This window comes from Tauraco erythrolophus, chromosome 22 (genome assembly GCF_009769465.1).
Source record: "Tauraco erythrolophus isolate bTauEry1 chromosome 22, bTauEry1.pri, whole genome shotgun sequence".
NCBI lineage: Eukaryota > Metazoa > Chordata > Aves > Musophagiformes > Musophagidae > Tauraco > Tauraco erythrolophus.
The window spans coordinates 11,793,292-11,818,145 of NC_141486.1; the positions used below are offsets into that span (position 1 = coordinate 11,793,292).

Sequence of the window (24,854 nt, forward strand, 5' to 3'; positions counted from 1 at the left end):
GGTCCGCACCGCGCTGCTCCCACCATGCCCGTGGAGCACCCTCCGGCAGCGGCGGCTCCTCCCTGCGCCCGGCCACGCTCCGTGGGGACGCGCTGGAAATGAAGCAAGGGGGAGGTGATTTGGGAGATGGCGTAAACGCACGTGTCGGCCGAGCGGCTGTGGGCCACAAACCTTACCACAGCTCGGGCAGCAGAGATTTTGGTTTTATTACATGAATCTTTAGGCTTTACTGAAAGCGAAAATACCCCACGTTGAACACCTACTTATAATATATAAATGTAAGCGGGTGGCAACAGCATTACGGCCATGGAAACAAGTAGGAGGCTTCTGCAGATTCTGATCCCAGTGCAGGCAGCTTTTTAGTTCAGTTAAAAAGAATTGAAACTAGGTGGCAAAAGAACATTCGCATAACAACTTTAATGTTAAATAGTTCACAAAGTTGCTTAAAGGAGTCATTTACATTGCATTGTTTGAGGGGTCTTCCCCCATTGCATCTGTGCTGCATTTGCACATATAAAATATTAAAAAATTTAATATCATACTATAAAATATTGTTTCTCTTGTTTTGCAGATATCATGGAAGACTGTACAGCGAAGACCGGCCTCCGCGGTGCGGGCAGGGCTCCCCTCCCGAGGCAGCACCCGCACCAGCTCCGGGAAGGCAAAACCTTTAAAAACTGAGAACGTAAATGCAACAGGTCAGTGACACACGGACCCCTCTGCCGTAGCGCTTACTCCTGAACTACACGTTAAGGCTCAGAAGGTTTTCTCGACGCAAAAGCCAGCAGGACGGGGGCAGCGGTCACGCTGTGGCAGGCGGGAGCCTGGTCTGCCCGTGGCACCGCGGCGCTGCGCCCACCCTGCAGCCCCCGCTGCCGCTCAGCGCCTCTCGGGACCGGGGCGCTGTGGTGGTACAACATTCCCAGCTCCAGCTTCAGCGACTCGGAGAGATTTATAAAAGACACCTCTGGTGAACTGAACCAAAAATGCAGCTCTGCTTCCCAGGAACCCCATTCACGCGTTCCCTGACAGGATGGACAAGGCCAAACCAGTTACAAATCCCAGTACAAAGCAGGGCTTACTTTTTATTTTCAAAGAATAATATTAAGAAAAGGTGAAGGCATTTCTCAGTCCGCAGGTGGAAGCTGTCTCGGAGAGGATGTGCAGTGCCGGCGCGGCAGCAGCGGCAGCTCTGCGGGCAGGAGGATGCTGCCCTTTCACCGCCGAGACGCTGCCTTGGTTTTCAAAACACCGTGCTGGCTCCAGCAAGTAACTTCCGATAAAACGTACGCAAAGCAGAAAAGCACAGTTAAACAAAAATATTTTGAACAAAACAAACCACAACAGACTCGACTGTCTCCAGGTTTCTTCACGACTCAGCTCCCCTGCACGGCTGCTGCTCCCCGGCTCACGGTTGCCTCCTGCACTTCGGCAACAGAAGTGAAACCATCTGGGACTGCAGCCTCCCCCCAAAAGAAGTGTGCATCATATGGACCTTGAAAAAGATTACATCTGTTTATTAGTAGTAAAAATGGATACATTTGTCCTACATTTTGTTTTTAGAAATTTGATCATGTCACAAGCAATACCTGTGTGTACGTGGGTGTATTACAGATGTATATAATTTATTTTAACCAGGCTGTGAAATAATATGTAATCACATCTCTTCTTGTGATTGTACATAATACAGTAATTAAATGATGCCAGTCTACGTCATTCTCTTATTTCTAATCAAAGGAACCTGAAGCGTAACAGTCTTCTTTCCGGCTGATATGGCTCTTTATTTTTGTCACAGGGGAGACTTCCCATCACCAACGAGGGATAATCTTCCAACCGTGAGAGACGGGATAATTCAGATTTCTTCCCCGGCTGCTCCCGCCCGTTGGCAGCAGGAGCACCACAGTCCCAGCTCCCACCTGGCTCGGGCGGTGGGCAGCGTCTCCTCTGAATTCGGCAGACAGGCTCTCCTCGAGGCTCGGCGCTACTGCTGTCCCGATTTCTTCTCCTTCTGGAAGCTAAAGCTTGTTCTCCTGCTCAGTTTTCTTTGTTTCTGAGCAAAATAATCTGCTCTGGCTGTGCTTGCTCGCGACTCGAGAATGTAGTTAACCTGCAAGACATGGAAAGTATTTAATTTTGTCGGCACTCCAGTGGGACAGCCCAACACCACCCAACTGGACGAGGCTTTAGTAAAACCGGTCCCAGTGGGTGGGCAGAGAGACCCCAGAGCTCCAGGAGAGCCCCGCTCGGCACGGGGCCACTTCCCAGCTCTTCCTCCCGCGGCCCTCGGCTCGGTGCAGGGTGGCCACAGGCTCTTGGCACCCCGCTCCCCTCCTCCCACCCTTGTCACCCAAACCTCCAGGCGAATGCAGCAGGTCGTGACGACCCACCGTGCCGGTCTAATACAGTAATGGGCTTCAATAAAAGACTTTATCAGCTTCGATAAAAATAATTCTTTCATTACGATGTTTGCATACTCAGCTAATCTCATAGTTTCCCTGTGTTTTGGCACATTTTACTTGATAAAAGCATTTTTAAATGATATTTAACAAGCCTGCTATTCCCTAAATTTATTATCTCCAGTGCTTTGTGATAATCACATAGATAATTTTAATGGAAGGTTAATGCAAGAATCAAAAAGATAAAAATGCCCTTTGGTCTGCCATTAGCTGGTTAATATGCTGTGGCTTAAAACTTGCACAATTTTATGCACTGTAGAGTGTTTCACTTTCATTGCATATTACAGCTTAAGGCATAAAAATATAGGGAATTTTCATGGTCAATAAAGCCTCGGTCCTTCTCACTTGATCATGTAAAAAGCCTAATTTGAAAAGTCTGATTTCTCTGCGTCTATTGCTGACGGAATTGAAAACAAACTGGTAACTTATGCACAATACCAGAAACTGCTGTATACAAACAATCTGTGACTTCAGAATAAAAGTACTGTTTAATCATATTTCGCTCTTGAATGTTCATGTCATTCATAGCAAATCTTTTTTTTCAGCCTTCTTTTACGACCAGTCTCAGATGCATCAAGTGCTCTGGATTACAACAGGTTATTTAGGATAAAGTGGGAACAAAAGAATCGGCCCAACGGTTCACAAAGTAAGCAGAAAACCCCCAAAATACATTCACCTTCTATGCTATTAATAAAAATTATTTTATCGTATGTCAGTTATTTAAAAGTCCTCTAAACTCCACACAGAAAATAAAAGCAAACATAACAGATGGCTTCCAAAAATTATTCCTTTTAAAATGCTGAATTGTTGTAAAATATTAGCGTGCGGAAAATTAAGTTTAATCTTCCAAGAGCGTAACAAAGATTTGTTTCAGAAAGTAAGTCCATATGTGTACGTACCGAGCCACAGGAAAAGCAAACGATTTTGATGAAATATCAGGGAAAACAACCTTTTTGCTTTGCCCAAGCCCCTGCGTTGGCGAACGCCGCGTGAAAGGCAGGAGCGAAGCGCTGTCAGCTGGAGCCGCGGGCCCGGCGTCCACCTGCGCCCTTCACCGTTGTGTCAGTGCCCGGTTTGACCGGAGCCCCGCTGGAACCTCTGAACGACACCAACTCGGCTACCAACGACCCCACCTCCGGCTACCAACGCCCCCGTGGTGCCGGACCCTCGCCCAGCCGCCCGTCCTGCTGCCCAGCTCCGCTCCGGCTCCTCCAGCTCCCGCAGACTGGGGCGGCTGCTCCCCCACCTCCTCGCCGTCCCCGCGTGCCGCTCGCACGAGCCGGGTGCCCGCCCGGGCCCGCCCGGCTGAGCCCACACCAGCAGCCGCACGGCGGCACCGCCGGGCTTTGCCGGACACCGCGGCAGGGCAGCACCTGCACCGCGACACGGGGCTTGCAGACCGTCTCACGCGTCTGGAGGGGGAAACTATCCGGACGCAATAAAATTTAGCAGTTTCCTATAAAATTCTACAGAAAATTGGTGTCTCTTAACTAGAAACAAGCATAAAAGGAAACGCCAGACCCAAACAGGCAGCCTGTGGCACGGCTGTTTGAAAAATGAATAAAAGAACAGGCACCAAGCAACTGGCCACGGAAGTTACATGCAGCGGAGCGGTCCTCGGGCGCTGCGCCCCTCGTACTTCCAGAGCCTCTGGAACACTTTTGTGTCTAACAAGTGGTAAAACACTCAGGATTTTGGGTCGCGTTAAAATTTAATACTCACCTTCAGCACAATTTCATTGACAGTAGCAGCATCTGATTCGAAGTAAAGGTGTTTGTAGTCATGATTGCTTAGATATGTAAGTTTAAATATTGCATGACCTGTAAAGATAAGAAAAAAAAACTGTTCAGAATATTCCTGTAAAGTTTCAGCAGAGCTTGTGTGCCTGACAGAAGAAAACCACAGATGGTGATCTTAGCATACCATCAGCACAACAGAAGGAAGTAATGAAACGCTGACAGGCTTCTCATGTCATTTCAATTTAAGGCAAGTGGTGGCTTACGGGAGCAGCTGAACCCTACTCAGTAAAGTTCCTTTTCCCATCACATCCCCACTGCAGGAAATGCAGAAATCCATCAAATGGTTAGTTAGCTCCCGCTCAGCCCAAGACTCCACCTCAGTCAAACTCCCACACCGGCTGACTTCACGTAACTATTCACTGTATAACCATCGCACGCAGAAGGTAAGTGCTACGTTTAAAATAAAGGGCCAATTAACCCCAGAGCCATCACTCCAACCACCTCTCCCCAAAACACCACCCAAACCCACCCCGCTGCTTACGGCGAAGGGAAGCGTCACCACTGCAAACCACGAAAGGACACAGCGACGGTGCCACGGAGCAGACACAGCACCAGGAGTCACCTCCGACAAGCAGGACCCTCAGAACTGGAGCGGAACCGTCATTTCGATCCGCGCAGCCCTGGCTGCTGCTGGGTCCCCAACGGAGGTTCGAAGCCATGAAAGGGACACGGGGTGCTGCAGCCCGGCCACGCCACGGGAGCTGCCCACCTTGGCAAGTACCACAGGCAGATGGCTTTAACGGAAAGGTCTGTGTGCAGGACGTGTAGGACAGCAAAATATCCTTCACTGGTATGGATGTTCATGGCTTCAAAATTAGAATTAAGCATATTCTATACATTATACTTTTCCATCAGTTTTCTCATCATTTATCCAGTTCAAAGGTCAAAGGTAGTAATCTGTAAAGTCAACAGCCACGTTACTGTAAACTCAGGTCTTGCCTGGAGGAAAGCTGATTTGAAATCTTATTTACATTATCTAATTCTCCAGATTTCCAAAAAGTGACTGATATATGATCAGATCCGTGGCCAGAAAATTTGAGACGCGAGTATTTTATTGTGGCATGTTAATTAAACACCATTATGATGCACTAATCTGAATATAAATTCTATATTGAAAAATTGGCTAATAATAATAATAAAAAAAACCCCTTTAAATCATTTGACAAATGACGCCTCGGTGGTACTAAAAATGCGGGAATTCCTGGCCGCGAGCTCATCAGTATGTTAATGCACGCACGCCCGGCTCTGCTTGGGACTGAATTCAGCATCTTTACGACTCCAAAAGTGCCCGTGCACCTTCCTGGGGACACGACACAGCACCGCGCCCACGGCTTTCCGTGGATATTTAGTACCACCCACAGTTACAGAAACCGATTGCCGAGAACGAAAATGAAACCGGCACAAAACACCATCTGGAGGATTCCAGTGAGGTTCTTTGGTTTGGGTCTTGGAAGTTCATTGGGTGGTTCTTGATGCAGATCAAGACTCCCTTTACCTGGTTCAGATGCTTTGTTCCATGTTTTCTTCCACCCGAGAAGCCCACTCTCCGCGTGCAGACCGCGCTTTGCCGGCTGCTCCGGAGGCTGCTGCCCCCAGCACGGCTCAGCCGGTGGGAACGCGCTGGAAGCTGAGCCCCTCGCTCCTGGCGGAACAGCCTCGCACCTCACGGCTCCTCTCTCCAGGCCGTTTCCTGCCCGCTCGCTGTCCGTCCTTCCCTGGGAAGGGGGAAGCAGCAGCAGGGTGGGTGCAGCGTGGGCACAGCCACACGCACCGCGGGCACGGCCACCCGCACCACCCCAAACACAGCGCCCGAACCCGCCTCCCCAGTGCAAACATCGATCTGCTCCGTGACGCCAACCATGTGGACACAAAACCCCTTCGCGTGTTCATCGGTGGCGCGGGCTGGGTGGGCAGCGCTGCGGCACAGCCTGCGTCGGAGTGGAACGACCCCGCGTGCCGCCAGCATGCCCCTCCGCAGCTCTGCGGCCGCGCGTCACCCCGCAGAGGCAGGGCACGGAGCCCCAGCAGGAAACAGCGGTATGAAAATTAAGTGAGATCACAACCTCCGTCATGCCTGATGGAGAAACCCTCCCCAGTACCCCCATCTTTTAAACCGGTGATTTACTCCTCCTTTCCGGCAAAAGTATTTATGCAGCTGGCAGAAGCGGAACACGGAACCTTATTTCGTGCACTTATTTTAGGATTGCGAGGAGTCAGCTCCTTCAGTGACAACCAGACACCACGAACAGTCCCATGTCCCTGTAGCAGGAGGCAGAGCTCGCCCTGCTCCCCCCAGGGAGCCCAGCGCCATCCCCATGCCACACTGGCACCGTGCCTGGCTGCCGCGGCACAGCCAGGGGCAGCCTCGTGCTCCTGGTGCTGCCAGTGCCGCGGCTGCTCCGGTGCCGCCTGCCTGGCGAGGCGCTGGCTGAGCCGTGGCCCTGCGCTCCTGCACAGGCTCCTGGGAGTCGCGGGGGGACGCGGTGCTGCCGCTGCATCTGATGCAAAGCCCGAACGCGTGGCACGTGCCGCGGTTGTGCCGCACCGGCCACGTAACTCCGTCCTACGCCCCGACAGGTGATTTAGTGGCAAGAAGCCAAGAAGACTTTTCCCTAGAAAGCCCCATTACAGTATTATGTTTATGTGCTCCGTGTCCACATTACGCTATTTACAGCATGAAATATTAGTTCATTGGAATCATAACTGGCACTTTGCTCTGCTACTGTTCTAGCCAGATGGAATTTATGAATTGTGAGATTGATTTCCATTTCCAAGAGTGCTTAAATATGTGATGTACCTCTTTCCAATAGAGCACCGCCCTTGACAATTCAGAGATCAATAGGAACTTCAATGGTTTTGTGTTTCCATGTAAGAATAACTGGTAACAAAGAGCAGCAGCTCAAGTGGCCTCTACCGCACGCGACGGTAGAATTAAACCCAACGGATATTGCATGGACGGCTCCGTTACGGCTCCCTCGTGAACAACGGTGAGGTGTCCCTTCGCTCGCGGGTTGAAACACGAGTGCTTGATGCCAGCAAACATCAGTGCTGCCTGCTGCTGCCCGCACCGACACCACGCAGGGCTCAGCGTCCGCACCGCGGCGGTGGCAGCGGCGGGCTGAGCGGGCAAAACGTCAGTATTTCCCAATCGGAATTAACCAGCTGTAGAACAGAAAATACGTGTTATTCCCAACTACGTTTACCTGTTGAAACATTTACAGAAGGCAAACGAGATGACAGGAACACATCTGTTCTCACAGGCTGTTGCCACGCCGGCGGTACGCGCCGCACGGCGAGCTCACAAACCGGAGCGGTTCCGTGCGGACGCCCCATGCCGGCCCCGCTCCGGCCGTTGCCCCCGGCCCGCGCTGGGGCTGACCTCGCTGCGACAGCAGCAGAGCCACATCCGACCGCAGGTGCCCCTTGGCCTCAGCTCCGAACGCTGATGAATCTCTTCTCACCCCGGCGCACTGACAGGCTCCCGTGTGGCTACACCTGGAGAAAAGCCTCCAGCGGCGCAGGCGGAGGGGCAAGATGTGAATTCCGTGGGAATTCACCGAGCAGAGCTCGTTTACTCTTTCAGCACGATGTCTTCCATTCAGCTGTTTGGCGTATCTCCTGATTTTTGACACTACTCTACTGCCAAAAGTAGTGCAGGAAGAGGCTCGTCATGGCGTAGCCAGATGCAAACCCACCGCGCACGTCTCCTCCCTCGCTCCCTGGTACAGTGAGGCGGCGCTCACGCGCTCAGCAACCTCCGCCCCGCGCTCCGTCCCCCGACATCCCATCGTTTCCATGAGATGGGAAATGTTCCCATCGTTCCAGAGAACGCTGCTGAATTCTGGCTTCCAGAACCACCGACCGCTCACACAGTCACCGGCGAACCTCGCGCCGACCTCCGCCAGCTGCAGTCTTGGCAAAACACACACAAACTTTGCAGCCCACCACGTTTCACTTGATACAGGTACAAAAAATAATTTCCCTTTCTAATGTAAGTAAGGAACTCTTTTTATCAGAGTCTAGAAAATACACTTTTTGCCTGGAAAACATTGGAAGGATGTGAATTTGCACAAGAAAAATTTGCACTTTTTTTTTTTTACTGTATCTGCCAAGACAAGAAATATTTTTTCTTCTTCCTCTCCCATCCCCCAATTCAGACTGTACCAAAAACCCACTCTCCAAAACAGTGTGGCTGAATTAAATTGCTAATTAGATGGAGGATGAAAAGAATATTCATGAATTGGACAAAACAGAAAACAAACACTGGGAAATGCAAATTTATGTTAATTTTTCAATATACCTTGATGATTGCTTTGTCATTACAGGGCCATAAGGCAGAAGTCAACAATTAAGAGTTATTAGTGGAATAAATAGCTAGAGAAAGACCTCTCTGAAGAACAAAACACTTATGGGCATCATTTGACATCATCACAGATTTTCTCCATTGCAGAAATTGTGACTACAACAGGATCAGACCTTGGAATCTCTTCTCACAGACTCAGAAAGGATTACAAAGCACTAGAAATGTACCAGTAAAAAGGCAAGGAACGAGGAAAACAAAAGACAAACGAGCAATGTTTCTGTACAAAGGCACATTTACCTAAAACACTGCACGAAACGGGCTAATCTCTGCTCACCAACCACGGTTATAGTTCATCTAAAAACTTTGGGGAGGGACTTGCTGCTTGAAATCCACACGTGCTACCTCAAAAATGATGCCGTGACCCTGGAGCAGGGCCTGAAGGTCCTACAAACACAGAAGTGCTGCGTTACCATCAAAACACCCATCCTGACAACCTCGAATGACGAGAAAACTTCAGAGTTTTCTTCTAGGAGGATGTCCCGAGTTGTGCCGCCGCCACAGGTGGATTCTCGGGGCCACGGTCCCGAGCTCGGTCAGGGACACAGGTCGAACAGGAACGTTGTCCTGAGTGTAAGAGTCAGCCAAAGCTACGGAGGGGATCCTGACACCCCGACACCAGGGGAACCCCCAGCGAGCTGGAACTGCACCCCACGGACCTGCTTTCCCTCAAAGCAAAGCACTGCTTAAGTGGGAACGAATTCTATAAATGTTAAGGAAAAAAAGAATAGTTATAGTCCTCCTGGCTTGCCCCATTCTCTCAGGAAGCAGCACGTTTCATGATTGTTTTTCCTACAACTCAGATCTTTATATTCTGCTGTAGGATTATTATAAAACATTGCTGTTAGTGGGTGTCTTGTTTCCAGATGTCCTGAAAGCAGAGTTGCAATTAAAGTGCTGCATACATCCACTTTTATGTCAAATCGTGGTAACTATTCACACATCTGGATTTTTTTTCCCCAAAGCCTTTTGATTCTTCTACAAATTATCATCAAAGGCAGAATACTAATAAAGATTTTTGCAAGAATGGTGAAAATTGAGGTGGAGCTCGGGGTTGCCCAAAAGCTCTTCACCAGCAACCTTGTTTGGGAAAAAAGATGATAAATAAATCAAAATGCACTAAGCAGTGTTTCCACACGGCAATCGCCTCCTTCATTGCGTCTGCACCTCATCAATCACACCATTGTCTGCTTGAAAGGCGAGCCTTGTAAATGTCATATCCACTCAAGCCCAAGGAGAAGCGAATCAAAATGCAGCACGGAGTTTTAATTGGGTAGTGTAATTAAACTAAAAAACCCCAGCAGAATAGCTTTGACAGGATAGATGAAGACCCCTTTTAATAGGGCTACAAAACATATTTGTTAAAAGGATGAGGCAATGCACACTCCTGATGGTGCTCCAGAGTACTTTTAGGAAAAGGCTGTTCAATAGGGATGGATTTAATAAGTCACGGCCGCGGGGCAGCGGCAGGAGAGCCTCTGGCAGCGCCGCGGTCACCGACCCGCTGCCCGCTCCGTCGCCAGAGCCGCTCTCCGGTGGGGCAGATGCCACAGCGAACGCCAAACCCGCCCGGCTGCTGGCGAGGTCTGTGGCAGCGCCGGCCGGGGCTCGGGCTGCCCCCCAGCCTGGCACAATCCCGAGCGTGCCGCAGCCAAGGGAAAGCGCAGCGAACCCAAGAGCCATCTGTGCCTTCGCCGCCGTCCCTCGGAGGCGTCGAACTGCTCCGCAAACAGCGCGTCCGCAAGCGCCTGGACTCGTTTCTTCCCGTTACACACTTTGAGATTTCTTTCACCCCAAGCCTGAAGTTTGGGAACATTTTCTCTGCTGAACCTGTTTTACACCTTTTGATCAGAAACTGTGATTAGTCTCCTATCAAGTACAAATCTTCTTCTATTATTTCCCACATGGCGTTATTCACAGCGGGAACACGAACGCTGGGAACCACCGCACGGTATTTTGGGCGCCGTTTGCAGAGCACACGGGTCATCGCAGCCCCTCTGCTCCGGCTCCACTGCCGGGCTCCGAGCAAACGTGCAACATCTCTATTCCAGCTCCCCCAGCAGCAGCAATCCGCCCCTTCCCGACGCCTGCCGTGTGTTTTTAGTCCTTTCACAACCCAATAATGAATTCATTAAATTACTATTACCCAACGTGCATAATCTGGAGGAACTGGATACTGAATTAAAACATCAAATACCTTCAGCTTTAAGCGAAAACTACATAAAAGCATTTCAGGCATCACTTTGGCTATCACTTACAGCCAGTATGAATACTGCTAGAAAAGCTATTTTCGTGCAGATGTGGAATTCAATGGGAAAGACTGACTCGTGTAGCAACATCAATCAAAACGTCGGCTCCGCTGGCAGCTCTCGACAGTAAGGCAGGTTCAAAGGTCACAGGATAAAGAAAAAGCCAAGCTCTGGTTCAGCTCTAATATCTCCTCGCTAGAAGTCTCGCAAAGGTACCTACCCCCCTTCTGTACTGGGCGGCTTTCATTAATCTTCTTGCCATCTTTTTTAACTAGTCATGCAGAACCGCTCGATAGCGAGACATATAATGGGGAGGCCCTGTGCCTATTACCAGGTTAACACTCTGTTAAGCCCCAGCGCAACAATGGAATAAGAATTTAAAGGAAATCTTAAGCTGCAGGGTGCAAAGCAGGCAATTAAATTACAAACCGAAGTTACCGACGTACTCCGTGACCTACGGAACGCCTTTCTTTAGACTACTTTGATATTAAGGATATTTTGACCTAGCAATGGAGATGTGTCTGCTTTACTGAAAGGAGAAATAGCAAGAAAGGGATCACAGAGAACATTTCTTCACTGTTTCAAGAAAATGATCAAATAAATCCAATTTCTGCAGCTTTGGTAAAATGCACACGAATGGAAAAATCCCACGTATTTTGAAAACCGTCAGTCTGCCCTAGTGATTACCCCAGTGCCCCCGAAAGGCCTGTGCCCAGGTCGGCGCCGGCTCAGCGCTGCGGCGCTGCGGATGCGGCCGCGGAGGCAGCCGGGCAACCCCGGCCCTCGGAGGGGCCGGCCACGGCGCATCCGTCACAGCCGCGCTCGGTCCGCAGGGCACTTTGTAACACGGCAGCGGTCAGTGACACTGAAGTTTCTCCCCTGTCCAAGTAATGTAAGAGACATTAACGGAATCAGATTTCCTTTAAATTACACTATTGCAAAGGGATATAATTGCATTAAACGTATTATGTTGCTTCCTTAAGACTTTATATTATGTACACTTAATTGAGATACAAAGCTCTTTTCAGCTATAAAAATGACAACTACTTTATTAAGGCTTAAATCTTATTTCTCAATGATAGGATGCTTCCTTTCAAGATTCAAAACATTCAGAATCTTTCGTGATAATCAGACCGAACCTGATTTAAACAAGCCGTTTATACACAGTGTTTTCAGGTTCTAATGGCATTTGATCGAGCCAGCAGGGCCATTACCTCTTCCCTCTGTCTAAATTCAGGGAGTCTGATTTAATTTACAAATAAAAATTCAAATGCTGACCCAGGCCTACTACAAGGGCAAACAAAAATCATCAGCCATTCCTGCCCACAATACCCACACTAATGGCAAATCAGATGCTAAAGCCTTCTATTTTCATTTTCCGTTTCCACTGAATGCAGCTCAGAGTTCTGTGAACTCACAGCACAGGAAAGCTTCAGCCCTGTCCAGAACAGCTCCGAGTCTGTCCCTAAATATTCACAACGCAGCATCTCTGAAGTTGTTGCGTCCTTTAATGCTCACACAAGTGCCACTACAGCTTCGCTGCGGGAGCCTGTCTTTTCAGAGAAAACAAAACAAGCACGAGGCTCTCCACTATATTCATACACAATTTCTGGTTTTACATTTCTGCAGAAAAGCACCAGTAAAAACTCCGAAACCTCTTTAATCTGCAGAAAGTGGGAACTAACTGAATATTAAACCGTGTTAATTACCACGTTCAGAGGAACAACTGCTGCAGAAGCCTCCAGCTACACTGGCCACAACCACCAAACCCCGCTCCCGGCACCCCCGGCCCTTGCTGCACACACAACGGCACCTTCGGGGGCTCCTGAACTCCCTTCCCTCCCTGCAGGGCTCCAGGACGCCAGCCCAGCCCGGCAGCGCTCGGCTCCAGCACGGCCCCGGGGCCGGCGTCGAGGGGAGGGCGGCAGCGGAATGAAACGCGCCCCGAGTTCTGCCCCGCTGTAGCTGCAGCATGGCTCCATGTGCCGAACGCTCCCCAAAGACGAGATGGAGCGTGTTTGTGTTACAAGAGATAAAAACATGAAAACAAAATATATTGCAGAACTCAAAGACCTTATCTTTACTCAGCCTCTCTTTCTTTGCAATAATTCATTCAAGGAAGATCCGGGAATAATTTTTGATGTAAACTCCGCTACAAACATATATCACTATGCTGATAAAAATCACAGACAAAACTTGTGAAATACAGTGAGTTTCATTCGTTTATGCTTCTAAAATAACTTTTTTCCATTTAAAATTCAAGAGATACTGATCTGCTGTTAAGAGTTCCCCAAAATGCATCATTCTGAGATGTCACACTAAAAGTCTCTTCTACTGGCCTAAAATAATGACTTTGGGAACATCTTTAGTGAATTGGGAAGAGGTCAGCAGATTTCAAGAGGAATTATCTTCTCCTTTTGGAACTGTGCTGAACACTTGTTTAATAGGAAAAGTTTATGATGGCCACGTGAAAATGAGTGAAAAACCTCAGTATCATAAAGGTTGCCTCTGTCGTAACCGGTCAGCATCTTCCCAGAAGCGACAACAATTCTTCTTGTTCAAGGGTCTCCCTGTGAAGGTGCTGCCCTTCTGCTGCTGGACTCCATGTGGAGGTTGAGATTCTGCCCCTTCCTTCTGCCTGGGTTGGCAGGTTTGGGTACGAGTGTCCCTTCCTACCGCAGCAGCTGCCGCCTCTGGGGCTGGAGCGCCCCATCCCAGCAGGACGCGGCTCTGGAGGTGCTCAGGGACAGCCTGAACACCGCGTTGATGGCTGTGTCAGCTGGAACCCTCAGCTTTCAAGGCTGCTTTTCAGATACAGCATCATCTTGTGGGCACAATTTTACCACCACGAGTGTTTGCATTTGAAATGAAATATTGCTACAAACCCAGCGGCGTTAATACATTTACAAGTGCCAAACTGCCCCTTGGACTGTAAAGACAACCGCGGCACGTTTTGGACTGCCTGGTCGTTAGGGAAGTCTCTCCTTGGGATCATGCCTTCCCAAGGAGCACGAAATCTTGCTGGAGAGACAGAAAAGGAAGACAATGACGGGACTAAGAACATGAAAGTAGGAAGGGGTAATGAAGGGGAGAAGGATATAGTTCAATAATTGCTGATAAAATCTGCGGCAGTCATAAATTTACTCTTCCAAGAGAATTCAACAGATCATTACCTCTGTAAATATGTATCACATAATTCTCCCTCTCTGTCACCTTGCAGATAAGTACTTAATACTGAGCATCCCTGCCCTGCAAAAGCACAAGTGCAATAAAATCCATCTGAGCTTTTGAACCGCAGCTACTTTTTGATAGTAGATAGTTACATTTTGGCACCACCGGGAGACATTGCCCAATTCCCCCAGGGCCTATCCTGTGCTTTTTAAAACAAATTTTACAGATATAAACTCTCACTTCAACACTGATACAACAAGCAAAAGCACTTGGCTTTCGAAGTCGCACTCTGAAGGCAGCAAACTCTGACCTCTTGTTGATGACTGGCTGAACTGGGACGTCCAACCCGCCCTCCAGCCAGCGCAGCTCTCGCCGCTGGCCGGGCACAGTCACTGCTTTCCTGAACTCAACTGTGAAGAGCGGCACGTTGTAATCCCCGTGACCCTGCAGCCACGGCTGAAGCAAATTCAGACTGTGCAGGTACTTACGGTACGTCGGAGATCCTCAGTGACACCTAAGAAATTGTTTAAAACCAGTCTGGATGTTAAGAAGTTCAAAAAAATTGCAATTATGTTGAAACATGTATTTGACTACCGTGCTATGGGGCTGGAGACCAGGCAGGCAAGGCCAGGGTCTCCTTGGTGTGACACTGGTAGCAGCTACCGATGGGGAGCGAGAAGCACTCTTAACGATGCCATTAGCTGTAAGCAGCATTAAAAGGACACTCGGATCACGTGTATCTCTTCATGTTGTGTTCTCTATAACAGAATCGAGTCAGATTAAAAACATCCTATAATGAATAAAATACACCTATAGAAAGAAAAGGACATGGTAGCAATAATTCTTTGGGCACCCAGCACACACAGGGAGGGAGAGAAGAGAGAACATAAATAAAAAGGACTACTCACTTGGGCTTTTTTCTTCCACAAGGTCACAGGCACAGAGGAGTTCAGAATCGATTGAAATGGGTTTCTGCTTAATCCAAAACTTAGTGCTGGCCTTCTGATTAGTAACAGGGTCTATCTCTACCTTGTCTCCAGAAATACCTGAGATGAGAAAGAATAGAGAGCCACAATAGTGATCTGTTTAAGCGATTTCATATCAGCCGTTTGACACACTTTATAAATCTTAAATGGGACGAAAGTATATTGCCCTTTTGGGCTTTTTGAAAGCACAGGAGCTTTTGAAACCAAACGGTTATCGAACTGCATTGATAATCCGCATTTTATTCTCCTGCATAAGCACACCAACAAGAAAGACATACCACAGAAAAAATTCTTCAACACATACAGAGCTCTTCTGGAAGCAGTAGCTACATGAGCTGCAAGATTTATACAAAGATACTGCTGTTTTTTCCATCACCACTATTACATGTAACAGACACTATCCCACATGGTCCCTGGTCTGCCCCCGAGGCAGCGCAGGCGTGAGATGCTCTACACGAGAGGACAACACCCATCGCAGCGCTACGGAAACGCTCTTTGTGTTACAGACACTCGTCAACAAAAGGCATCCAGTCCCGTGGATCCTGTGCGCTTTCCCACTGCTGGCATTTTAAAGCCAGCTCTAATTAGGCTGCTCTGGAAGCAAGCTGAGGATTTGTGTAGCTCCTGGCACGGGTGCCGGGCCCCGCTCCCAACACGGCCTTCCCAGATGGATGGCCAACGCTTCCCTACCGCTGCGCCGAGGCTGACCTGGACACGGCCACGCGCGAATCCACCAGCGGATCCCGTGAGCCAGAACCGAAAATTCCTCCATCATCCCTCCCCACGTTACTCCCGAAGCTGTGCGAGAAGGGCCCTTCCAGCGGGACGCTGCCTACGGCATCCCGCGGTAATCCACAGCGGCCGTTATGGCGCAGCATCAACACGGGCGGAGTCTTAAAAATAATCACACTTCTTCAGCCATGAGTTACAGGTGAAGTTCACGAGAAAGCGACAAAAGAAAGAAATACAGGAAAAAAGTATTTAAACATCATTTAACGCTTGCGTCTCCGGAAAAACAGCGGAGATAACCTTCTCCCTTTGGAGGGTTTTGGCTTTCAAACACATTACGCTTCGGCTCGCCCGAAGCACAAGAAAAACTCAGGGAGCTGATGGTAAAACTTTTAATAGATGCGACCAAACAAAAGTAAGATGCCACACACATAACGACTCTCCCAACTCCTCCAAAATTAACTCGATATTTCTTAAAGTCTGGTCATAACTGCAGAATTCGCAAACCACGTTTGCTTGTAATTTATGCAACTCTCACATCAAAGCTCAGCCAGAGGAAGGAGCAGATCCCTCCGGTGGCTCCTCGCTGCCGTCCCACCGCCCAGCGCAGCGTCACCCTCGCTCCGGCCCCGACTCCTGCCGTGGCTGTAACACCACCAGCCCCCTCCCCCCTTCTTCTAACCCAAGAATGCGCCTTGTCATTAAGCATACGTCACATCAGAGAGATCACATTTCAATTACGCATTGTATCAAGAGTCCAATTAACACAAGGGCTGCTAGGACTGGGTAATCTGAGCAGGCTGATGCTGTATCTGGAGCCCATTTTGTTTTGTAATTTAATTTATTTAAAATGGGCGTTGTTATTTCACTGTAATGGTTAATTATTCAAAATGGCATTTTCTGTAGTTTAAGGAAAACGTGTGAAGTTGATGGTACAAGTTCATATTTTCTCACTGAAAAAAGTCAAAGCAAGTTCTAAAAATAAGGGCGCAAATTCTTTGTGTGCAGGGTTGTTAGCTGTGCCTTCCTCTGAACGTCACCCCTGAAAAGAGCCCTAAAAAATTTTCACTGTATGGTCCTGCCACTCCAGAATTCACAGTCAGTCAATATTGTTAATACACCTTGTTAATTTGATAGGATTTGTCAGGTAACTCCACTGGAAAATTATATAAAACTGTTCCAGATGAACAGATGATAGTGACATGAATTAAAGTGATAGAACAATAGTGGAATATAAACCAGAAATGACACCCAAAGTGGCTGTTGATTTATTGCCATCCTGAGTTTGGTTCTGGGCTTCCATGTATATTAGTGCTACAAATCTGGGTCCATTTAGCAGAGAGATGCTCATACATACATCACCGGCTCCTGCTCCAAGCCAAGGTCACTCCCCATTGCATCAATCTTTTCAGCAGAGGCTACTTCACCAAGCATGGATTTTGTAACCATCTCAGATGGAACAGACTTCCTCCTCTTTCATCTTTTTTTTATCATGTAAAATACACTTTAACTTCTATTATTTTTATCTGCAAATTGTTGCTGTATACTTCATCCATTATTTCTGTATCTCGACATCACTGGCTTAAGCTCACACACATCCAAGGAGCACATTGACAAAGAATGTTGTCTTTTTTCTGTTATTGTTCTCACAATCTGTATGTGTTGAAACCTAAAATCAAAACAGTATTATGTATGTGGCTTCTGCAGTCTCTGTATTGCAGCACAAATTAGTCATACTCAAAAACCAAGTAAAAATGCTGCTTCTACTATTTTTTTTTTAATTCATTCATTTTATCAAAAGAAATGTCATCGATGTATTAGTCCAGTATCACTGTTCTGCTCTCGCTTCCTTTGTTGGGGTCTGCAGCTGCCCCCCCTTTTCTGAAAGACTTGCCAGCAGTAATTTTCCACGACAATATGCTGCTTTTAGTTTTGCTAACGTGATACACAAGCAACTGTGTCTTATTCCCTCACAACGTGATAGAACCTTTGTAAAAACATTGCGAGTACGACTGTACGTGCATTACACTGTAATATGAGCTAAACCATAAAACCCCAGACCTGAAACTGCTACGGCTAAACCCTTCTGCTGTAATAAAACCATCAGTCAAAAGGTGGCCGCTCCTCCGCGGTCATTTCCGTACCGCTTCCCACCACGGAAGAACTACACACGATGTACAGAAGACCGAGCGCACTCCAGTGTTTTCGGTAAGCCTTGCCTCGAATTCAATCATCAGGCCTCAAAACAGCTAAAACATTTCAAAAAGTACCAGTGTGCAGGCAGTAACTCACAAACAGAGCTCCCACTATTGCTACCTGTTCTATGCAACCGAAATAAAACCCAGAACTGAACCTACTCAAACTCAACGACACGAGTACGTCTTACGACGCCGGAGCAAGCGGCAGGGAGCGGAGATGAGCTACGCTGAGCGGTTTCTCCACCACTTCTGGGTTCTGTCACACGCAAACATCCTTCCACGTGGAGCCTGGGAAACTGGGACTCGCCCCCAGAACCACAGGGATGTTTTCAGCCCAACCACTGTCCTGCACCTCGGCTGGGCTGACGGCCGACCAGCACCATCCGTACTGTCAATAGGAGCACCGGAATGATTCCGGATTCTTGGCGTCCTCTAGAGAAACTGCTGCTTTGCTGAGGCTGCTACATAAAACCGATGACATAAAAATGCTGCAGAGAAAAGCCTTTGTAACCGGCCATCATTAAAGTGGCACAGAACAGCTCCCAAACCACAGTTACTGATGAGTGATGAAAAAAACCTGGACACTGATTTTTACATTTCAGATTGCATGGAGCAGGCCGTCAGTCGCAGAAGATGAACACGTTACCACTCAGCAGCCCTAACCCAAGTAACACCTCAATGCGTTGCTCTTTTCATTTCTTAAGAAAATTCAGGAGAAACCCCAGCAACATACACACACTTTTGACTTTATTGAAAGGTTTTCATGCTGTACATTGGCCCAAATTTTGAATACCCCATTGGGGTTTTCTTTGATTTTTAAAAAACAATTAGATTATAAAAATCACATTGTCAGTGTGCTGCCATCAAGAATATACAAGTTCACAGATTGTTATAAAAGGGAAATTTTATGGTCCTTACGCTACTGGACAGGGTCAGCTCCTTCACTGCTACACAAGTTAAGCCATTTGTTTCGTTTAACAGCTATTCTCCCTTAACCATTTATCTTTAGTGATCTGTCATGACCTTTCCAAGCTCTCGTTTCTGACACTTTCCAGATACAGTGAGTCAAACTTCACTGGAAGCGAACGATCACACCCAGATAGTTTGCTCAAAAGCAGAAAATATGCCCAGCACTGTCCTGCTTCAGCACCAGCATATAAATTCTTCCTTAACAAGACAGTTCAAAATAAACCAAGAAAGCCTCTTCTGTAAAAATCTGAGAGACATATACTTTTATATGTGCTTAAGGATGGAAGAATCAAGAGACTGTAGTGACAACAACACAGGAACTCGTATAGTTTCAATTTAACAATTCTACTGAATTCTGCAGAATAAATGTATTTTGTAAACACTATGGCACTTAATATTTTACTGCTGAATCATTTCTTTATGGAAGGTATTTGCAGGAATGTCACAGGTCACCTACCAATGCATCATTAATCAACTCTTCACAATTTAAACACAAAGATAAAAAGCCATTCAATCATTTTAAAACAGTAATGGGGCTTTTATAATTCAAGATTCTGTCATCCCTTGGCCTTCGGGTTTTCAAAAGCATTCACAAAGCTAGTAAGGACAATATAAAACCTTTAGAGAACGCTAGTTTTATTTTGTTCTACCTCAAATTTCCACTTGGTTGTTAAAATCTTTCAGTCTCAGAGAAGGAAAAACCTAATCATTCCCAATTTTGCATAGCCTTATTTAAAAATAACAAAACAGTTGGCATGAAGCTTTCCATTAGGAAGCCTAGATCAAAAAGAAAAAGAGATGATGTCATTAAATAACAGCCTTCTTTCAGAAGAAACATGTGCTAGCTGACTGGATAATAAAAATACTGAAGTATTTTCAACTGAAAACAATTTTTATCTGCTGAAACGCAACGCTTTCAAGTGATGTGCTCCACGATGAAACGGACCGACATGCTAATGACCACTTTGGAAACATCTGAGACAGACAGACAGCTATTAGAGACGGCCAAAGGCTTGAACCGTTCCATTTTCCTAAGCGTTATAGCACGGATTGATTTACCTAACTGAACATCAGTGGTGAATCGAAGCCTATGGATCATGCTGACTTTGAAGGACTTGTAATGGTGGCTACTGAGCATGTCCTGAACCGTGGCTATATCGATCTGAGGGTCCTCCTCCGAGACCTCTTCTCCTCTGGAACCTGCAAAACAAGCCAACAGTAATGAACAGGAGGTTTAAAACGCGGCACCCGATTCGGCGAGCGCGTGGGTACGGCGGTGATGCCCGCAGAGGGCGTTTTGAAAAAGAGCAAAACGCTCAAGCCCCTGTCTCTGGGAGGGGGGAACTCTCACCCTCCGCCCGAGACACGGTCACCGATTCTGCAGGAACGTTACGACAGGCTGGCAGCACCTCGGGCACTCTGATCGGCGCCCGCCGTAACGGAGCTGTGCTTTATTTACTGATTAGTATTCTCATTACTACGGCAGGTACTGGCTTTATAAAAGGTAACATCTCATTAAGCCAAAATGCCAATTACTGAAAAAATATAACGCACTTTAAAGATTTTTTTACATTTTATGACGTTGGATTAACACCAATTTAAACATTACTATAATGCGATATATAATTTTGCGCAGAGTAATTTCTACGCCAGCTGCTAATAAAGCATCTCAGCTCTAAATGATCATTCAGATGCTGTTAGATAAAGTGGTATAAATATGTTTGAAAACTGATTTAGCTTCTTACAGAAGATACTGAAGAATGACACGTTTTGTTTAATATCCCAGCTAATGCAGTCCTAAAAGCCGAACCAACTGCCAGTTCGGAGTACTAAATTTGCTGCAGGAGATTAATGAAAACTTTATATTTTGCTGAAATTTTAATAATGGGAAGATGAGATGATGGAATTTTAGTACAGGTCTTAAAGATCCAGCAAAGCGGGGTAAGAACTTGTCAGATTTTTTTTTTTATCCATTTTGCTGGAGACTTGCACAGCTGGAGCAGCCTCAACACCACCGCTTCCCGCACTGATCTCTCCCTCTGGAGATGGACATTCCCATCGCATTCGGAGACCTCAGCTCGCAGGGAAGCTGCGGCGAGTTTCCATGCTTGGGCCCCGACGACAAGGCGAGGGTTTGCCAGGAAAGGCCACTGCTCCCAGAGGAGGAAAACCCCGGCACGTGTCTCAGCCCGACCCTGCCGACCTCTATTTGGGGAAGAGGGACAGCGAAGGGTTAAGCTACATATTGGGCTGTGCCATTCGACTTGAAAGAATTCCAAAAATCAAATGAAACAGTCTACATGTGAATTTATGCAGAGCCATCTTAACATTGCAACCACTCTATGCTCCAGAATGACAAGATAAATTGTAATGGCTCCTTCAGAGACATTACAATGTATTTTGTCAAAGACCCCTGTGTTAATGTCTCTATACCGTGGATTATCATAATGTATCATGTCAAACCCTCGCGCTGCACTACTTCAAAGATACACTGAGATATGTCAAACTTTTTGGTGCACTTAAAAGCATCTTGAAGCAGCGTGGCACGGCAGCGCCTGAAAGCAAAGCGGGAGGCCGGCGGCAGCACCGCTGCTCGGCAGCCGAGAGCCAACCGGGACCCTCTTCCACCCACGGAAAACGGCGAAAGGCCCGTCTGGCCCCGACAGCAGCTCCCGGTGAGGCGCCAGCCCTGTCCCCGCAGCACGCGGTCACACCGGCACGCCGCGCTGGGGTACGCGGCACGGCGGGACCACGCGGTCACACGTGGTATGCCCCTGCCCGCAGGGGAGCTCGGACGGACAGGCACCCAGTGGGGCTGAGACGGACAGATGGGCACCCAGCAGGGCTGGGATGGATCCCCTGGGACAGCGACACGGCGTGAAACTGAGCAGCGCAGAGGGGTCACTGCGGGCGGAGAGGAGCCCTGAGCCCCACACATCCCCATCCGCGGCGAGGTCGTTAGTGCTGCCCCTAATGAAGCCCCGCTCTGGGATTCAGAGAAGCTGCCCCCCTGAGCTGTTCCCGGCAGCGAGGTGCCCGGTGCATGGTGCCCAGTGCCCAGTTCCCGGTCCGCCCGCTGCCTGCCTGCAGCGCGGCAGCGTGTTAACGGCGGGGGACAGACCCTCCCCTCTGTGCCAGGGGCAGCACTGCACAGCAGGGCATTGAGTACAGCGTCACGTGTGAAGAAGTGTCAGTGCCAACAGGCAAACTGAGTTGGCAGCGACAGGAAACTCAGATAACAATGGCTCCATCCCTGCCCGGGCTACGCCACCTCCTGCCAAGCGCCCCTGAAACACCTCACAAGATGAAGACTCACAGGAGCTCTGCAGGTGCTGCAGCCTCTGCGCCCCCATCACCCCGCGGGCCCCGACCCGCCGACCGCCCCGTCCGCGTCGCACTCCGGCAAGGCGGGACACGACCGTCGACTTCACGCGGCCGCTATGAAGCTGAGTCTTCTCAGATTTCACACACCCAAATTAAAAGTATTAGAAAGAAAATTAGCAGCCTGTCAGATCACAGCCAGGGGAAAAAACTGTCCCTGTGCCTAAAGTTGTGAGCCCCTTGTTGGCGTCAGCCTGCGGGAGCACTAACTGCCGCGGCCGGAGCAGCCCGACAGCGGGATCGCGCTCGGGAAGCTGCTCAGATCCTCCGTGCATCCGTAACCTCTGCCGACTTTGCTTTATGGAGCTCTGTGAATGGATTCAGGTTTACAGAATTTCTACAGTTGCTGCTCTTGGGAGAGCAGCCAGGAACTCCACCATCAAAACAGATCATCTGTCTGAGGATGGCAAAGGCACCGGGGCCCTGCGGGTGCGCGGGATAATCGCAGTAATATCAGTAACAGCAGCGAGAAATGCCCTGCAGGGAAAAACCTGCCTGCAGAACTTGGCATGCTGCTCTCACCCGCAGCTCTGAGCATGTCTGCGAGACTGCCGGCGCTCGGCCGCGCAGCGAAGAGCCATCTCCACCAGCTGATTGGGGGAAAAATCATAAAAATATTTTCCACATGCAAGCAGCTGTGAATAAACCTGTCAAATATTTACAGGCCTGTCAGGGTATTTGTAATGGAGATCACAGTGTGGCTTTTGAATGTAAAAGCTTCTGCTTGGGAAGACAATCAAGTAAAGTGGATGCTCCAGGTCTATTATTTAGCCCAAGAGCCGACCCAGCAATAGGGCTCTGCCCGCAGAGACAATACTCCATCCTGGGAGGAGCAATTTCCTATTCCAGGAATAAAATCCTTCACATAATGACATGGAGACTCGGCTCGCAATGACCTCTGTATTTTTTCCGTATAGTTTACCTAATCAAAGATTACTTTGTGAAAGAGAAGGTGAGAGAAGCTGGAGTCAGGAGTTGGATAAACAAGGCTCAAGATAAGACCCTGCATGAAGCACAAAGCACAGCTCGGATGGAGACATTTCCCTTAGCCCCGGACAGGGCATTAACTACTGGAGAAGGCAGGAAAATCCATGAGCAGAGCAGGAAAAGAACGGCCAAGAGGAAGCCTGTGCCTCTGCGCCACCATCCCCAAGCCAGGGACAGAGCACAGCTAAACAGGGATGCTCTTGATTTTCCAGCATCCTGGCACTGCCACGCCTGGTGCCCATCCTGGCACCCACCTTTGGAGCACATGCACAGGGGCAGGATGAGGCTGGTGCCCACAGCCACACCAAGCACTGCCGGGGTGACTTCTGAGACCAACCCGTCACCAGCTCTGCTCACAACAGTCACTCGTGCTCAGCAGCGGCGACAAAGCGCCCTGGCAGAGCGGTGCCCGCGCTCAGGGCTGCGCGCACACCGCGCACGTCGCCCCACGTGCAACGGAGGTGACGATGAAGCCGGGTCCGGCCCCGTGCCGAGCACTGTCGGGCTGTGCCCGCAGACTCCATCTCCTGCACGGAACCGCAGACACCGCACGGCTGACCATGTTCTCACAGAAATGGGGTTTTCAAACCTAAAACCGAGGTCGCTGTGCCAGAACACACGGTGCTGGACGGAGGGAGATCCCGCGCAGACGCGTACACGTTCCACGCTGCTGTGTGCCTTTTTTCTGTATCCACCTGATGCTCACCAGCTCTCCGTCTGTGCTCAGAGTGCTTGTGCAGCAGAACCACACAAAATACTAAACCACAGCCTCCCACTTAAAAAAAAAAAAACAGAGCGGTGTTTTCTGCCCACAGAAGCTGAATAAAAAGCAAAAATGGTATTGAGGGCGACACGTGCTCTGTGAGATGGCAACTGTGCTGAAGCACGACCATGATTTAGAAGTCAGCCATGGCACCAGTTTGCACTCCTACATTTGATGGTCATCCAGAAAATGGACATATTTCCCACTGTGGAAACAACAGTTGAAGATCTTTACTCTGTTGTTGGGGTTTTTCTTGTGGTTTGTTTTTTTTTTTTTTAAATGGGTTCAGCATAGAGGTAGTATTTTTGTCCAAGTTCTTGAACTACTGTGAAACAGTCATATTCGTAATTCAGTCCAATTTCCTCATAGAAAATTCTGATTTTCTAATGAGACAAACAGTAATGAAACAATAGGCACCAGAAGCACAAGTCAGAAAACAAGTTAGAAGCTAAACCAAAGAGCCTTATCCAAAAGGGACTCCTGTAAGCACTAGAGGACATATAAAAATGACACATTAGTAATATCAGAATATTGAAATGCCGTATGCAGCCTATTCAAGAGCAAGTGAACCTGTATTTCCTCGATAAAACAACAAAATATAAAGTTAACTGCATTGCAAAAATGTCCCTTATTACTTTAATGTGCTGGTATATTGCTTAATGAAAGTTCTCAATTGTAATACAATTAATTACATACAGAGAGTCCCCAATTACATTTTCCAATAAGACACTGGCTTTGGTACAGGTCTAAAGGCACTAAACCAATTTTAATATATTAAGACCAATTTCCCTTGAATACTAATTACT

At 48.2% G+C, this 24,854-nt stretch overlaps 1 protein-coding gene across 5 annotated transcripts in view; it reads right to left on the reverse strand.

Annotated features, from left to right (window-relative positions):
- Positions 1–1,339: 1,339 nt before the first annotated feature.
- Positions 1,340–24,854, reverse strand: part of MAPKAP1 (MAPK associated protein 1) — a 103,001-nt gene continuing 79,486 nt past the window's right edge. For 3 of the 5 annotated variants that reach the window (XM_086625121.1, XM_086625120.1, XM_086625119.1), the window contains 4 exons: positions 19,977–20,117; positions 14,944–15,081; positions 4,179–4,276; positions 1,340–2,107 (listed from right to left, as the gene is read on the reverse strand). In XM_086625121.1, the coding sequence (XP_086481247.1) occupies positions 1,982–2,107; positions 4,179–4,276; positions 14,944–15,081; positions 19,977–20,117 (503 nt within the window). In that variant the 3' untranslated portion in view covers positions 1,340–1,981. The remainder of the gene's footprint in view (positions 2,108–4,178; positions 4,277–14,943; positions 15,082–19,976; positions 20,118–24,854) is intronic. The other 2 variants (XM_086625122.1, XM_086625123.1) reach the window with 2 other exon arrangements.